At 40.3% G+C, this 15,543-nt stretch overlaps 1 protein-coding gene across 2 annotated transcripts in view; it reads right to left on the bottom strand.

The window, feature by feature from the left end:
• The window catches only part of LOC150098291 (uncharacterized), a 171,637-nt gene that overhangs the window by 71,539 nt on the left and 84,555 nt on the right, over positions 1 to 15,543 (bottom strand). For both annotated transcript variants that reach the window (XM_090405583.1, XM_090405582.1), the window contains exon 2: positions 3,179 to 4,426. In XM_090405583.1, coding sequence (XP_090261709.1) covers positions 3,179 to 4,285 — 1,107 coding nt within the window. In that variant the 5' untranslated portion in view covers positions 4,286 to 4,426. The remainder of the gene's footprint in view (positions 1 to 3,178; positions 4,427 to 15,543) is intronic.

Here is a 15,543-nt window from a genome sequence, read left to right as displayed (position 1 = left end):
AATTCCTTGCGCATTGTTCGTTGAGATCGGGAACAGCCTTCATTAAATGCTTCGGTCAATTGTTGCACACAGGAAGTTCTGGATCCGTACAAGCCGTCTCAGATGACAGCAATCTTGTTCCTGACAGACTCTCTCAGGATCACAGTCACGCCTCTTAGACAAGCAATGTGGGCTATTTTTCCACTGATTAAACACCCGGCATATCTCATCTTTTGAAAAGCCAGTCAGCGCTGCTGTTTTCAAAATCGTGGCTCCAGCCAGACGGGCACACATAATGAGCCCTTTATCGAACTTCGAAAGATCCTCTTTGTTTTTCCCATTGTAATCAACACCGTTGACAATTAGCAACCAGCAAAATTCTTACACAGAACAGGTGATGACGCACATGAACAAGTATTCTGCATACGCGCTGCGTAAGTGACGTTTGCATAAAGGTCTCTAATTTAGTGGCCTGGATGTGTACCAGAAGAGCTGAAAATGCAGTAATACCTGAGATCTTGACGTTAAATAGAAAATGAGCGGAGCATTTCCTCCTTAATATAAATGTGAAATAGGAAACGTGGTGCCATTCATAATTCAATTTCAACTACATATAACAAAAACTGAGTTGCCATTGCTTTACAGGTATTTTCGCCAGTATTTAAATTGGTCTCGCTAATTCTTTCATCCTTTTCCAAATCAAAAAGGGAACACTGCTATCTACTAACTACTCTTATTCCGTATTAATAAGTCTCTCTTTCCTCGTAACTTGTAATCCGCGATCAACACCAAATGGTAGAAATACCATCTGATGTTTCTGAGGAAAAATAAAAAGCATAACTTGGAGAAATGCAATGAGTAACTGGGCACAAGGAATGGGGCCTTACTTGGAGAAGCGCGGGATCGTTTTAGCTCTCTTCAAACAAACTATAAGGAAACAGAAAGTAAAATAGTAGATGTCAGAGGGCATGCATCTAGACTTTCTAATCATTCTTAGAAAGCACTCGATTAAATCCCAATCAAGGGGACTGATCTTTGAGGAGATTCCAACTTGAGCAAAAAGGTGAAAAGATTTTTCTTCCAGAATATCGAGAGTTATTGCATTGCTCCTTTGGGAATTCTTTGCCATCTGACCTGAAGGTCTCCCTCCTCTAACGGATAAACATTTCAGAATGGGCTGTGATCCATGTTTCTTCCACGAAATAATGACGTCGAGATGATATAACAGTTCATTGAAAAGAAAGAACGGTTCATAAGTTTAATCCGTTTACTCTCCCTTATTTAGCTCAGAGAACCTGTTTACATGCTTAAAACGATGTTGATCAAGCTACATCTTTAATCCACCGCCAAAAAAAAAAAAAAGTTGGAAAATGTAAAGAAATGTAGATATTTACATTAAAATTGACAAAATGTGTAAATAACGGCCTACAGCAGAAAGGACTTCATCTCTCCGAGAATCCAGAAATAAATGTAACTTAAAACGAGCCGGTGAGTTGAATACAATAACTGGTATGAGAAGAATGGTATGCCGCAAGGATAGATGGTTTACTGACGACTAGGAAGCGATAGCAGCGTCTATTGCGAGACGCAACACCAGCATTTAGAGGGATGCTTTTCACCGAAAAGAATTGCAGTTCTTCTTCTTCAGCCTTCCTTAAACATAGTTTCATATTTCATTTCTCAGAATTATGCTTTTTTAATATATTTTTTTCTCTGAAAAATGAAATGGTATTTATATTGTCATACCACAAAACAGAAAGTCCGTGACAGTGGAGTCACAAATTAATCCGACTGCCCTCTTTGGGATAGCATCAAGAATTCACAGAGAGGCTTTTGCTGCAACATTCTTCGACGGGTTCCCGAGTTAGTCGATCTCTGACATGTACAAGTGGGTTTCCCCCCCCCCCTACACAAACACACACACACACACAAACTTGGGTTTTTCATTCCGTAAACTCAAGAAAACCGACCATAGAAAACACTATTTCAAACAATATGATTATTGCTTGGGGACCATGTTAGTTGGCAATATTTGTCAGTCATCTCTTCATCGGATGACGCTTGTAATTAGTGACAATCTTGGGCCAGCCATCTCTGATTGGCTACCGGTGGAGACCGAACTGCCCACTCAGTCTCCAAACGTTTGATAGGACTAAAACGACCTTACCCACTTCCTATAAGGGAAAAAAAGGAATTAGCTGATTTTTTAATTTGAAATGCAGTACGGATATGGAGTTTATAAACTGTCAGCAGTGATATAGGTGTATTTAACAATTAGTGTATTTGGAATATTTCCAAGGAGAGCTTGTTCATAAAAGGTCAAAAGAGTGTTAGTAGGATGGTGAGAATGGACTATCTGTGTTAAACAATAATGGTAAATGCTTCGGTATCTTTAACAGCTTGACTCGCGAGACTAGAGAAGCTATTTTTGAATGAGACTGAACTACCACTGGCAATTGTGTCATTAAATTTTTGTAATCCATTAGGCAACCCACAGGGAGAATATTAATAGCTTGGTTGTCCATTAATTAATATTCATTATATTCTCTCATACCTACGAGATTCCGTAGCTCAATCTTGGGTTTTTCATCTAGCCACAAGACAACAGGGCCAGAAGAACACAGACAGTGCACGTCAATATTTATTGAAGCATAATGTTAACCACTTTATCCTAAAATTATACTTACAAAGCCAAGCTTGACAACTTTTTGGCATTAAATACTATATCTCTATAAAAGGCCTTTAAGTACTGCAGATTATTAATTTTATCTTGATATAATCTGAACTTGTTAGATATCAGTTATAGCAAGCATATCTTTCTATTGATTATTTGAAAGTAAATCATATTAGACTTTTAGAGAATAATAACGAGGAATCGGGAACTGTGCGCTGAGTACACCACGGGGAGCATCCACATCTCTTAACAAGGACGAGTTTAGAGGATTGCATTTTACTAAAGTTAGCACGAGAACAGAAGAATCCAAGAAGTATTTTTCTAGTTTTACCCAGAAAGAAACTATCAATGTAGCTATTTTGAGGAACTAATCGGGAGGTATTTGATCAAGAGTGAAATTAATATCAAAAAGATTTTATTTAATTTGTTTTTCTGAGGTTAGAGAAGGTCGGTGGTTCATGTTTCGACGTTAAAAAACCAAGCGAAAGCGTTTGAATGAAAGCACGTAAGCAGAAAGGTACTCACCGTGATATCAGGTGGACTGGTGATTCCGCATTTCTGAAAGTAATCCCTCACGGAACCCCTGACAGCAGCTAAGAGCACGTCGTTGATTGTGCTTCGAGTCACCTTCTTGATCCTGTTGATCTTGTAGAAGCAGACGTCGTTGGACCACGCCACTGCTCGATGTCCCGACGTGGGCTGTCTGTGGCTGAGAAGGTTATAGTCCCTCCTGGTGCACGCCAGCCACGACAGCAAGGTGAGCGGCCCCACGAAGAAAGCACGGATCACGTTCATGGGGAAAGTGGTGCCACCGATGCGCGGTTTCATCCTCAGCATCTGAGGGTTGTCCGTCAGGAAGTTGGCAAGGATCTTGACGAAGGAGATGCCATCACTGAGGGAATAGTGGGTCCTGATCAGGAGGACGGTGTCCTTGGCGCGACTGTAGTTCCTGATCACGCGGATTTCCCACAGGGGACGACTCTCGGGGAGGGGTTCGCTCATCATGTGCGACAAGTGCTCCGTCAGCTGTCTCTTGTTGCGGATGCGACGCTTCTCCTCGTAGACGTGGTTCTCGATGGCGAACTTCTCATCGTCCACCCAGTAGTACCCCGTGTGCAGGGAGACTACCTTCTGCATGAACCGGGGAAAGAAACGCGACCCGTCCTCGAACGTCTTGGCAACGACTCGGGCCATCAGGATCTCTCGCAGCTTGTCCAACTGCAGGCCCCGTTCCAGCACGAACAGACAGTGAGCCACGGACAGGTTGAACTTGGAGTCGTGTAGCCAGAAGGCGTCGGCTGCAGACACCATGTCGCTGCACGAAGGGTGATAGGCGCAGCTTCCCCTAAGGAAGCAGTTCTTGCACAAGTAGCGCAGGAATAGCACGATGGGGAGGAGAACCAGAAGGGTTGTCATGACAGGTACTCCCGTCACAATAGCGCTTAATACGAACACCGTACTGATCAAAGCGGTGTACGCCGTTGATCTCTCCGTCGGGTGGGTGAGTCGTTGGACAGGTACGCTGGACATGTACCGCGGTGGCTTCCTCACGTCTTCCACAGGAAGGAAAGTGAACTCGGTAGTGCTCCCGAAGGGAACGTCGTCCTGATCTTCCTGCGTTAGCTTTTCCATGGATACGTCGTGTGATGTTACTCCCGATGAGTGTCATCTGTCGACTGGGGCGTCACCAGCTGGAAGGTGAAAAACGGTCCGTTGACATCTCCAGCGTCACTTCTTTGGGAAAGGCGGAAAACAAGAAGCGGGACTTGTATGCTAGAGAGAGAAAGAATAACAAAAGCATCACCTACTGGAAATAAATAAAGAAATGGGGGAAGCTGTTCTAATAAAGGAGGCATTCTAATGTCGTATGTGGATCAAAAACATATTCATTTATTTATAAAGATACGGTTTTACACATGCAAGAATACATAAATAATACTTCTGAGATTGCGCTGTTTGTAGTAATGGGGTAGAGTCATTTTACATCTCACTATCTTCAAAATAGCGAGCAGGGTGCTTCAGTAGGTCGGAGTTTCAATTCCTTTATTCAAGTCCAAATAGAATCAATAAATGAATATGCGGGCATTCATATTAAAACATCGATGACAGTTAATGGTAAAAAAAAAATATGACTCTTACGGTTGATTACATAAAATATGACAATTTTAGTATGAAAATATGATATCGGTATTGGTAGTCGCCTGCTTATACGTAAAATAAGTTTCTTCCTCAGTGGCCGGTATTTGTATAAGTGCATTAACAACAGTGAAAAACCATCAGCTATTTTCATCAACGTACAGAAGGTATTTGGCTCTGTCGATCATGCTATACTATTAAAAAAAAAAAAAAACCTGCACGTCGGAATTAGAGCGAAGTGTCACCTACGGTTTCAAACTTATTTAGAAATCAGGCGGCAAGCAATTCAAATAAATGGCAACTTCAGCGAACACCAACTCATAAACACCGGAGTTCCTCAAGGCTCAGTTCTAGTACCTGTTTTATTTCCGATCTATATAAACGAGCTTTGTTCGATGGAATTGAAAGGGACCCTAATCAGCTTGGCTGATGATACGGCAATAGATTTTATATCAAGCGACACGCCAACTATAAAGCGCAACAAGGTGTTAAGCCTGCACAAGTGGTTCATTGAAATCAAAATCAAAGTGAACATTCGAGAAGCTAAATTTACCTGATTGGAACTGAACGATAGGGAAGCAGTCTCGCCAAGTAAATATCACACCACTTCCTGCAACTCGAGAAGTAACTGCATTTTCAGTATTTCAGTATTTTCAGTCTGTGGTACACACTGTATAGAATGCATAACATTAAACGTATAGTATCTCATAAATTTTTATACTCTACGTTATGCAGTAGTAAAGTCTGATTCTTAAAAAAAAAAAAATAATAATCCAATGCAAAATCAGAAAGATTTCAAGTGGAACTGCGACGTAATGCTTCCAAAGATTGCACGAAGGGACGTTCAAATTTGAAGTAATTTCCGTTCATATCCAATGAAAGGCCCAATCTATCGAATGTAGCATCCTGATGGTGTCGTGTTTGTGTTCTGTAATATTGTCTTCATCCGACGAGCATCTAATCTGATCAGATTAAGACACGTGCCACAAGTAAGAAAGTTAGTAGACACCAGGAAAGGAAAGATGAGATGATTTCCTTGATAGTTAGTCAAACGGAGGCCACTTTGATTTGTTTCATACGAAGTCTGTAAATGTAATTAAATTACATTTAGTTCACAGTACTGTGGGAAGGCAAAGAAATACATAATTTGACACTCTACGTACTGAACATAGAACACCTTTTTAGGCCACGCACGCAATAAGCAATGTTGTGGTCTCACGCCGCCCTGCTCTATGAAATTCATCTACTATCCAAACACATTCACAAATATCAACGCCCTCCGTAGGATTCGAACCCTCGGCCCGGTGGTTGCAGAGTACATACTCTAACCACTCGGCTAACCCAGCCGACGACCTGCTGTCAGGAGCAAATTACCTTCTCTTGTGTTCCCTGATGTTATGTCGGCCAGACTGGAAGCTGATCTAAAGCCAGAATTGAAAAGCGCAATGACCACACGAGTTAAGGTTCACACACAATGGTTAACAACCAAAAGTGAAACTAATACGTGCAAATTTGATCGCATTTTTTCACGGAAAAAGCGTACAGTACATTACAGTACAGTAACTTCTAAAGTCCACTCATATCCATAATTAATCCAGAAAACTCTTCTCAAAAATGGAACTGTTTCGACCAACTTCTGGTGTCAAGTAGACCGGCTGATAGACTTACACGCTATGAAAACCATCTTCCACCTAAAGACATCCACGCACGCTGTAGTGGGATTCGAATTCGAATTGTTTCGTTGAAAACTATTCATTCAGACAACAGAGCGGATATATTTTTTAAGAGCTGCACTCTGCGAATTTCGTCGCCTGAACAAATATTGGCGAGGTCCACTATTTCCATGTGCTCTGCATGAATGATTAGTCGTTTTGAAGAAACCGAATCGTTGGAAGTTAGACCCAGCAGAGGTCGCAAAGAATCAGTTCACAACAATTGAACGAAGCTGCTACTGCCGTTGTGAAGCAGGCCATGAATAGCAGGTGCTGAATCAAAGCACACACGGATGTACCTTACACAGCTATCTGGAAAAGTTTACGAAAGATTCTCCATTTCTGCCCATTTAAGACAACCCTGACACAGGAGTTTCGGCTAACATTCGCTTTAACATTCCTTGCTCGAGTGGAGTTAGACGCTGCATGATTTTGTGGGGAAATGAGGCTCACTTTCACCTGAACGAAGCTGTGAATACACACAATTGCCGAGTATGAGCTACGCAAAACCTGCATGCAATCCAACAAATTCATCTGCATTCATCCAAAAGTTACTGTGTGGTGCGGGTTTACAGCTTCGTTTATCATTGGACCATTCTTCTTTAAGGACATTCGCCAGTCGGATCCTGCGACCTGCTTAGTTACTGCCGAGAGGTATCGCGATATGATAAACAATTTTGTTGTGCTACAGCGCCTGTGAAATGGATTCGGTCATTTTCATGCAGGATGGAACCCTCCACTCATCGATCGATCCGTGCAGGAGGTTCTTCGAGAACATTTCTTGGAAGCCAGAGTGATCGGTCATGCGATTTCCACTGTATGGCCGCCTCGTTCCTCTGTGACTTCTGGCTCAGGGGATTTGCCAAAGACAAGATTTATCGGAACCATCCTGATAACTCGCCAGCGCTGAAAGACGGCATAACACAGCATGTGCATGACATCAGTCCCGACCAGCTGCGTTCTGTCGTTGAACAGACTGCAACGGATGCGGTTTGTGGCACACTGGGAAGGGCAACACATTGAACAGTGCAGCCCATGAATGCATAATGGAAGTGAATAAAACTGTGTCATTTATGCACGTGTCGCTTTTCCCCTTCTTACACACACACACAGAAACATTAATGCATTTACATTCGGTATCTCATAAAGCGCTCCTGGTGGTGAATTTTGAAACCACTTTTTCCCCCCTCAGATATCGCTTTCGCATGACGCACAATATCTTCCTGTAAAGTTTCTCAGCATTTGAAACACTGGGTGCGCTCCACAAGGCATTAAACAGGGTACTTTAATTTTGACCACCAATATTTATTTTTGTTAAATGAGTAAGCTTTGAAAATTAAATACGATTATGTTTAGAGGTATTCATTTATTAGTTAGGCTTGCAATCGGATAGTGAATATCCTGCCCATATAATGTTAGCTGAGGTCTATTTTTAACATAACGATCATCAATATTGCAAACGTAGCTTTATCGTTTCTTGCCTCTATATTCTCTCTCTCTCTGAAACAAATATTGCATGAGAAATATTATTGGGCATTTTTTTTACATAAATAATTGGAACGTTTCGAAGAAACTGACTATTAACAATGCGTGATTATCAGCATGTCTTTTGGGTCTCTTTCTTTGATAAGAATGCAACGTCACATCCAGTTATTGCTGCGAGTGTTAATAAAGAGACAGGAGTGTGTGTGTGTGTGTGTGTGTGTGTGTGTGTGTGTGTGTGTGTGTGTGTGTGTGTGTGTGTGGATGGAGGGGGAGGTGTTAGACGTACGACAAGTGGGTCAGATGTGTTTCAATAACGTTTTAATCTAGCCTGATCGATCGAGAAACTGGCTTAAAAGTATGTGTGTTCAATACTTTAAGTTATAAAAATCATAATCCTTCCATCCATTCTCGTCTGTCCAAGATGGGTTGAGTCCTGTAATTTAATGCAGCTGGTTTGCCAATCCTCTGGAGTGTTCGCCTGTTTGTGGGATGAGACTGGATAACTCACCTTCAACTGAAAAGCCCTGATAAAGGTCCTGTGCCGAGACGGAATTCGAACCCGGGTCTTTCCAGCTAAAGGCCTTAATCTATAACTGAGCTACGGAGGTTTACTATGGATAATCAGCAATTTTAAAGAAGGAAGAGAGAGCTGCACAGAAATGAGGAGACTGTAAACAAATCTTCACATTTATATCGTAGATCAAATAATCCTGTATTGCATTCTGAAACTTGTCCAGATTAAATTTCCTTCTTTATCAGCCGAGACAGCTCATTAACCCTCTTTTTTTTTATTTATTATCATTAGAGTGTAGTTCAGTGGAAAAAATGCCGTTTCGCTCCTCAGCACTGGGTCGCCAGAAGAATGACCTTGGTTCGATTCTAGTCGCTGACTAGAGGAACTTTTTGTAAGCCTTTTTTTTTTTCGACAGTTGGCGAGTTAGTCGATCTCTGGCACGGGTAAACCTTTTTTTTTTTTCTTTATCTCTTGGGAACTCGGGTTTTTCGTTCCGTAAACTGAATCATTTCAGACATTAAAAATATTGTGTTAGGGTTAGCGATCACGAGATGCCGGCTCTTGTTAAACGTCTCTTCACTGAACACCGCTTAAAATTAGTGATCGTCTTGGGCCAGCTATAAAGTGTGATTCTTTCGATGGTCAATCCTAAGTCATTAAGCAATTAACAATTGTAAGTTCTCGATCTTCATGCAGTTGCAATTTGAAATACGTTTACAATTTCAATTATCACACGCTGGGCAAAATTGATTTTATCAGTGAACGTGTTTAGAAATTTCAAATTACAAATATTTTTATTTTTTGTAGAACTGAAAGTGAATTTATTCGATCAGAGCCCGGTTTATTACAATTTTTAAATCTCTATTTAGTGCCTAAATCTTCAGTATTGTAAGCGAGGACTGTTAATTTCGTAAGAGTTGCAGTCATAGAAGTCTATGATAAATTTATGAACTGGATGAACCCTGGGGAACACGTAGTTTAAATTAAGGAAGCTACTGTACCATTATTATTTTTACCATTATTATTAAATTTCGTGCTGGTTACCCCAAACATTTTTACATCATTCAGGAAATTATCTCTCGATTCTTTACTTTCAAATTTTATTTTATTTTCTTAGTTTTTATAATTAAAATGTCGCGAGTGGCTGTGTTGAATAAAAACTGCCCTGATGAAACTATAAATGAATTTCGAAACGAGCGAAATGTTTTCAGTACTTTTTTTCTAAAACTCATACTGGATTCTGAAAAACAAAGTTATCTATCTAAAAAAAATTTCATTATTTTTCCATTTTTCCTTTTTGTTATATTTTCTCCATTTTTTTTAGCAATCTTTTGCTAATTTCGTAAATATTTTTGATACTGTAATATTGTTACAATACACTGGTACGTGCTGATCATAGTTCGATAGTGAAAAAAAAATAATGTAAACTAAAAAATCCGGTAGATAAATGTGACATCCTCTCACAATGCTGGCATTTAATAAATACTGCCTGACATTTATACCGAGTTCATTCCCATCAGTAGAGAAAACCGCATGGCATTCTCAATCCTTTAAGTACTGTTATATATTAATATGTCATGAACATTATCAAGCTTTTCACGAATCGGAAAGAAGTAATCCTTAAATTCTTATCTGCTAAGGTTCTGTCGTTATAAAGACATTTTACTGTGGTCATCGGAATGTTCAGTTGCTACTGATACAAGTCCTGGAAGTGTTTACCGCATCTTTTCATCAAATATTATTATTTATAAACATCCATTGGTGTTAGCCTTGCCTTCAGTGCTAATAGCTTTTCTTTCACTATAAATGACAGCAAAATTGATTCCAGTAGTGTTTCACGGTGTGCTAGTAGCGTTCATCGTGGAAAATATTTTTACGCGTTTGTGCATCACTTTTATGTGTTCTTGCGCGATCTGTCCACGCTTTACTGGTTTGATTTCTATCTCTTGGGAGAGTTCGGTGAGTTTTCTGTTTCGGTATTTACTACACTGATGTTTTAATACCGAAAAAATACCACACGGATATAAAATAAATGGGAAAAAGAAAAATTGGAAGAATAAGAAAGCGATAGCATGAGATTGGTCTGAGGTTTAAAACTTGGCCTAAACTCCATGATGGTAAGAAGTTTTAATGCCATTGATTAATGTAAACTTCGGGATTGTGTTCCTTACGGTCTTCAGTTGCTTACTGCAGGTTTTATTTTCACAGCTATTGGCAAGTGTTCTGCGACCGGTTCATCTGACACTTCCTTTATTGAATTTCCAACGTGTTCCGAACAAATGAATGATACAAGAATGTTGCAAAGCAACCGAATTCTCTCGAAGGGGCTATTAAGATTGCTACAGATCACACATACTTTTATAACTCGATAGAATCTCGGAAATAATGAATAACTGTCTCCAAGAAAGTGCATTTATTCTCCAAATAGAATAATAAGATCGTCATTGCTGATTTAAAAAAAAAAGCTGTCCAGTTCTTGTGCGAAGTGGTACAGGATGTAAGAGTGGGATATGCAAGTATGTAATTGCAATTCTCTATATTGAGGTGTTTTCATTACTCGGACACTGCTAATTTACATAATGAGCTATAAATGACTTCTGACAAGAAAGAAGTTTTCACAGATTTATGAAAATAAATTTCAGTGGACATTAAAAGTTCTTATGACATTCATAAATTTATATTCAGATTTCAGCGAGTGTTAAAAGTTTCATTTATGATATAATTTATAGAGAAGAACTGCTAAATTATTTGACTAAAATGGTGATATATTAAAATAATTAAATATAAATCCAACAGATGGAAAAAGTAAATAAAACTGGATAGAATATGACAACATGAATATGGAACTGATGACAACAAACTAATTCTCTTTAGAGATGGTACAACGAAATCTAATCTAACAGCTTACGTGTCACAAAAAAAGCATCATTTGTAATCAGATACATTTTGTAAGAATAATTACCTTGACTTGACTACTTTATTATTTTTTCAAATAACAGTAACACTGCATTGGAATGTTTACACGCCATCAGAAATGCAAGACAATCACCTTCTAATAGGGAAAGACCTTTCTTGCTAACTTCCGAACGTGTTAAAAAAATAAAATAAAATAAAAGATAAAGGCGGAAATTTAAGATTGATCCAGACAAACTGGAGATCGACCGTGAAATAGCATTTGTTAGGAGCAGCACACCGAACGTCAGGAATTATGTTGAAAATGGAATGAATCATCTTTGTATTCACAAGATGTTTCCGGATGATCTGGGGCGCAGCAACACCGGGGATTACAGAATGAGTGAATGCCGTGTGCTTTGGCGCGACAGCCATGGTAAGAATCGGCAATATTCCTCCTATCGTCACTCTCACCTCATGGAAATCATTCTGGCAAGTGTGTTCAAAGAAGTGCGAGGATGTCCAAGCGCTTTCTAAAATCCGCTTACTTACAAAAGTAGAGCCGAAGGTGGCGAAAGCCTTGAATGAAAACAAACAGACCGCACCCGCTATTACTACGATGCATCCTGCAAAGTGCCAGCCGAATAAAGATTATCGTGAACTTCTCCAACCAACTGAGGCCAATAACCTTTCTGCAGAGATCCCTCCACGTGGAACGCCACTTGAGACTGCATCACCATGACAGATAGAGGCCTTCCCAAGTCATTCTGGTCCTTGAATAGTGACGATCTGTTCCTACAACTGTTGGAGATCCCCTCCCTGTGAAAAGGAACGCGAAATCTTCGAGTGCTTTGATTCATTGTTCATCTTCGAATAATCACTGCAGCTCCGCATCGGTTCAGAGGAGAAGAATTCGCCTTGAACTCTACCAAATATCTTAATATAAAAATCTTAAGGTTAACAAATCAATGTCCTTTTTTTAATAAGGTCGTGGAGAAAAATATTCGTGTTCCACTCAAAAAGGAGCTGGTTTTGGTAATCAGAGTTGTATCACCACAGCGGGTGAAGGAAATCCTGAATACAATTTTCCTGTGGCACAATTTGAATGGTGATCAATTACGATGCTGTGGCTCTGCACAGCGGAGTCAAATGTATGACGGGGACTCGTTGTAGCGGAAATGGGATACCCTGGAAAGATAGTGCTGTTGTGTCATCAAGAATACAGGGAAAGCGGGGGGAATTAAAAATTGAGACCTACGACGAATATTCACTGGCAAATGAAGATCGAGTATTTGTCCAAAATCGACCTTTGACCCGTAAAAACATCGCACAAGAAAAAAAACATATTCTTTTTGTAGGGAAACCCTAACACGTGCAAAGAAATGTCTGCAATGAAATCATATTCATACCATTGATTTTTATTGCTGAGATTGACTGACTTTAATATCTGTAGGCAGTTTCCTTCTTACCGATCGAACTGTAATTCGGACCAAAACATAACCCGGCGTTAACTCTTTTAAATCTACTAATCTTAAATACCTAAATCAACTCCCGGTGAAAATAGTCTTCTTAATTCTAGTGTATAAAATGTACTCAACACAGAAGTCCAGTAGGCTGCTGGTTCGGTTCTCTACCTCAACTTTATGGGGCACACATTTCGTGGAACGCATTTTTTATAACCAACTCTAGTCACAATCCAAATATGCAACTGCCTCTCTCTCTCTCTCTCTGTGTGTGTGTTTGTGTGTGTGTGTGTGTGTGTGTGTGTGTGCGCGCGCGCGCGCGCACGCTTGCTTTGTTATAAAGGAAAAGAGGAATTTAAGGAAGGCCAGCGACCCCATCGAGTAAGAAAAAGCCTTCGCTGCAACAACGGCACGCTAAAGTGAAAAAGCAATCAATACATCGCACCAGGAGCTTTACGGTTAGGAGCGGAGAGAATCTCGCCTATTGGACGAACGGCTTCCTTGGAGAGATCGCGGTCAGACACGGAAATGATGCAAAAGGCTCGCACCAACACGATCGACGTTGTCGTAATTATGGAATGCTAATTCCGGCCGTAGACGTAAAAACGAAGCGGCTGATACTCTCCGTTCCATTAGCAAATCGGGAGTTTAATTCCAGATGCAAAAAGCATCCGAATTCATTACTAACAACGATACGAAAAATAGCTAATACTTTTTTTTTTAAAAAAAATTCATCGGAACATTCCTGCCCCTTGAAGAAGAAAATACATTCACATGCTGAAATCTCCCCCCTTCTCCCCCACTACAGTTCGTTCCTAGAGCAACCCTCGGTGGACGAGCGGGTAATTGTCTTCTGATAGATAAGCCACCGAACAGTCCCCGCATTTTAGGCTCAAAGGGAAATGTTCATCATCATCATCATCATCAAATTACTGCCATGTACCCTCAAGGGGTGTACAGGATATGACAGTACTACATGAAAAAATTACATCATTACTAACTTCTTATCTACAATTTTCCTCCAAATCAGTCTGTTACTTGTCAAGACTCCAACATTATCAGATCTGATATTTCTATCTTTTATAGCACTCTTTACCGTATCAATCCACCTGTATCTTGGTCTTTTTCCTGCCAACCTGGCAGAGAACGCTTGTTTTGCTAATCTTTCCTCTCCCATTCTATTTAAGTGACCATACCACCTGAGATTAGCTCTGCTAACGCATTCCTGGATGTTGAGAATGCCAAGTTCTTTCCTAATATCCTCGTTTTTAATATGATATTGCCATTGATGCCATCTGTTCACGCCTCTAATCTTTCTCAGGACTCTCATATCTGCAGTCTCTAGTCTTTGATGTTTTACTTCTGACCCAGCTGTCAGATCCATAAGTTAAAATTGGTTAAAACAGGTGAAAATGAAATATTTAGTGTTGGAAGAGACGGAAATCGGTGTCCACATGAAACAATTACGATGTGACACATCGCAAGTGATGATCAGCGAACTGAGTGAAGGAAATATTATCCATTGTAAGCTCGGAAATGCGAACCAGAAAAAAACATGCTAGTGAGGGTATCCTTATCACAAGTGCCTTGGATCTTCCTCAGTTCATTGCATCAATACGATGTCAACACGGATTTCCTTCTGCTCATTCTCGCTCTCTCTCCTTCTCGATCACTACTGTGTGTGTGGGGGTGGGCAAAGAGTAGGCCACGTTTCTCAAGCATTTGTTCAAGAAAGTGACAACTCGGGAGTATTGGCAGCCTTAAGATAACTCGGACAATTCTCGTGAATCTCGTGAATATTAATGCGCAAAATAACAAGTTCCTGTCCGAAAGATTCTAGCAACAAGCACTTATGACGTCTCGTTCTTCTTTCGACTGCTTCCCCAATTTCATGACGTGCCCGCTTATCTTCTAGAAGAGTATTATCAGGCGGGTTGAAAAAAGATATCCGCCCAAAAAAGAAGTAGAATGGCCAAGATCTGCATGTGGCGAATAACGTTCGACTGCAGGAAATCCAATTAATGATCACAAGGTTCCATTGGTTCGTCTGGAATCACGGACCGAAGTTTTTCGGAAGGAAACCACTCCGAGACGGACTGAACCCCCTTTAACTTTTCAACTCCTTTCAGGCTGGCTGCTCGTGATCAGAATGAAATTCAAGATCAGGAATGTCTTTCAACCGAAGGACGATGTTGGTCTCGTGACTCTGCTAAAGAGGAACTAATGGAAAGTCGCGATGCTTAAGGAGCCAGAAAGCCAACTCCTCTTGCTCAGGAAACTAAACGAATACTCAGTAAACATCGAATGATCCCAATTTCATGTGTCATTCTGATTTATGTCGCTCTCTTTTTTTTGGGGGGGGGGGAGGGAAAGAAAGGAATGGAAGAATAGTTACAATAATTGCTCCCTTTCTCTTAATTGGCTGGTATGTGTTTGAAACCTCAAAAGGGAGCGACTATAATTTACAGAAGGTATTGCCAAGGGTTCTCATTGAGGTTTCTCCACAATTTCCATTAGAAAACTAATTGACGATCCTTGGTTATACCATCTGTTAGTCAAGATGCAGTCAGGATCCGACAGTAAGTGCAGTGTCATGAAACATGAGACTCGTGAACAAAAACTGAGAAATCTGTAGCACATAACAGCAGTGAGTGTGGACAAGAGAGTAAGAAGAGGGAAAGAAAGTAC

The sequence above is a fragment of the Typopeltis vanoorti genome, chromosome 15, assembly GCF_054136105.1.
Source record: "Typopeltis vanoorti isolate ZY-2024b chromosome 15, IOZ_Tvanoo_1.0, whole genome shotgun sequence".
NCBI lineage: Eukaryota > Metazoa > Arthropoda > Arachnida > Uropygi > Thelyphonidae > Typopeltis > Typopeltis vanoorti.
This window is presented reverse-complemented; position numbering and strand designations above follow the sequence as displayed.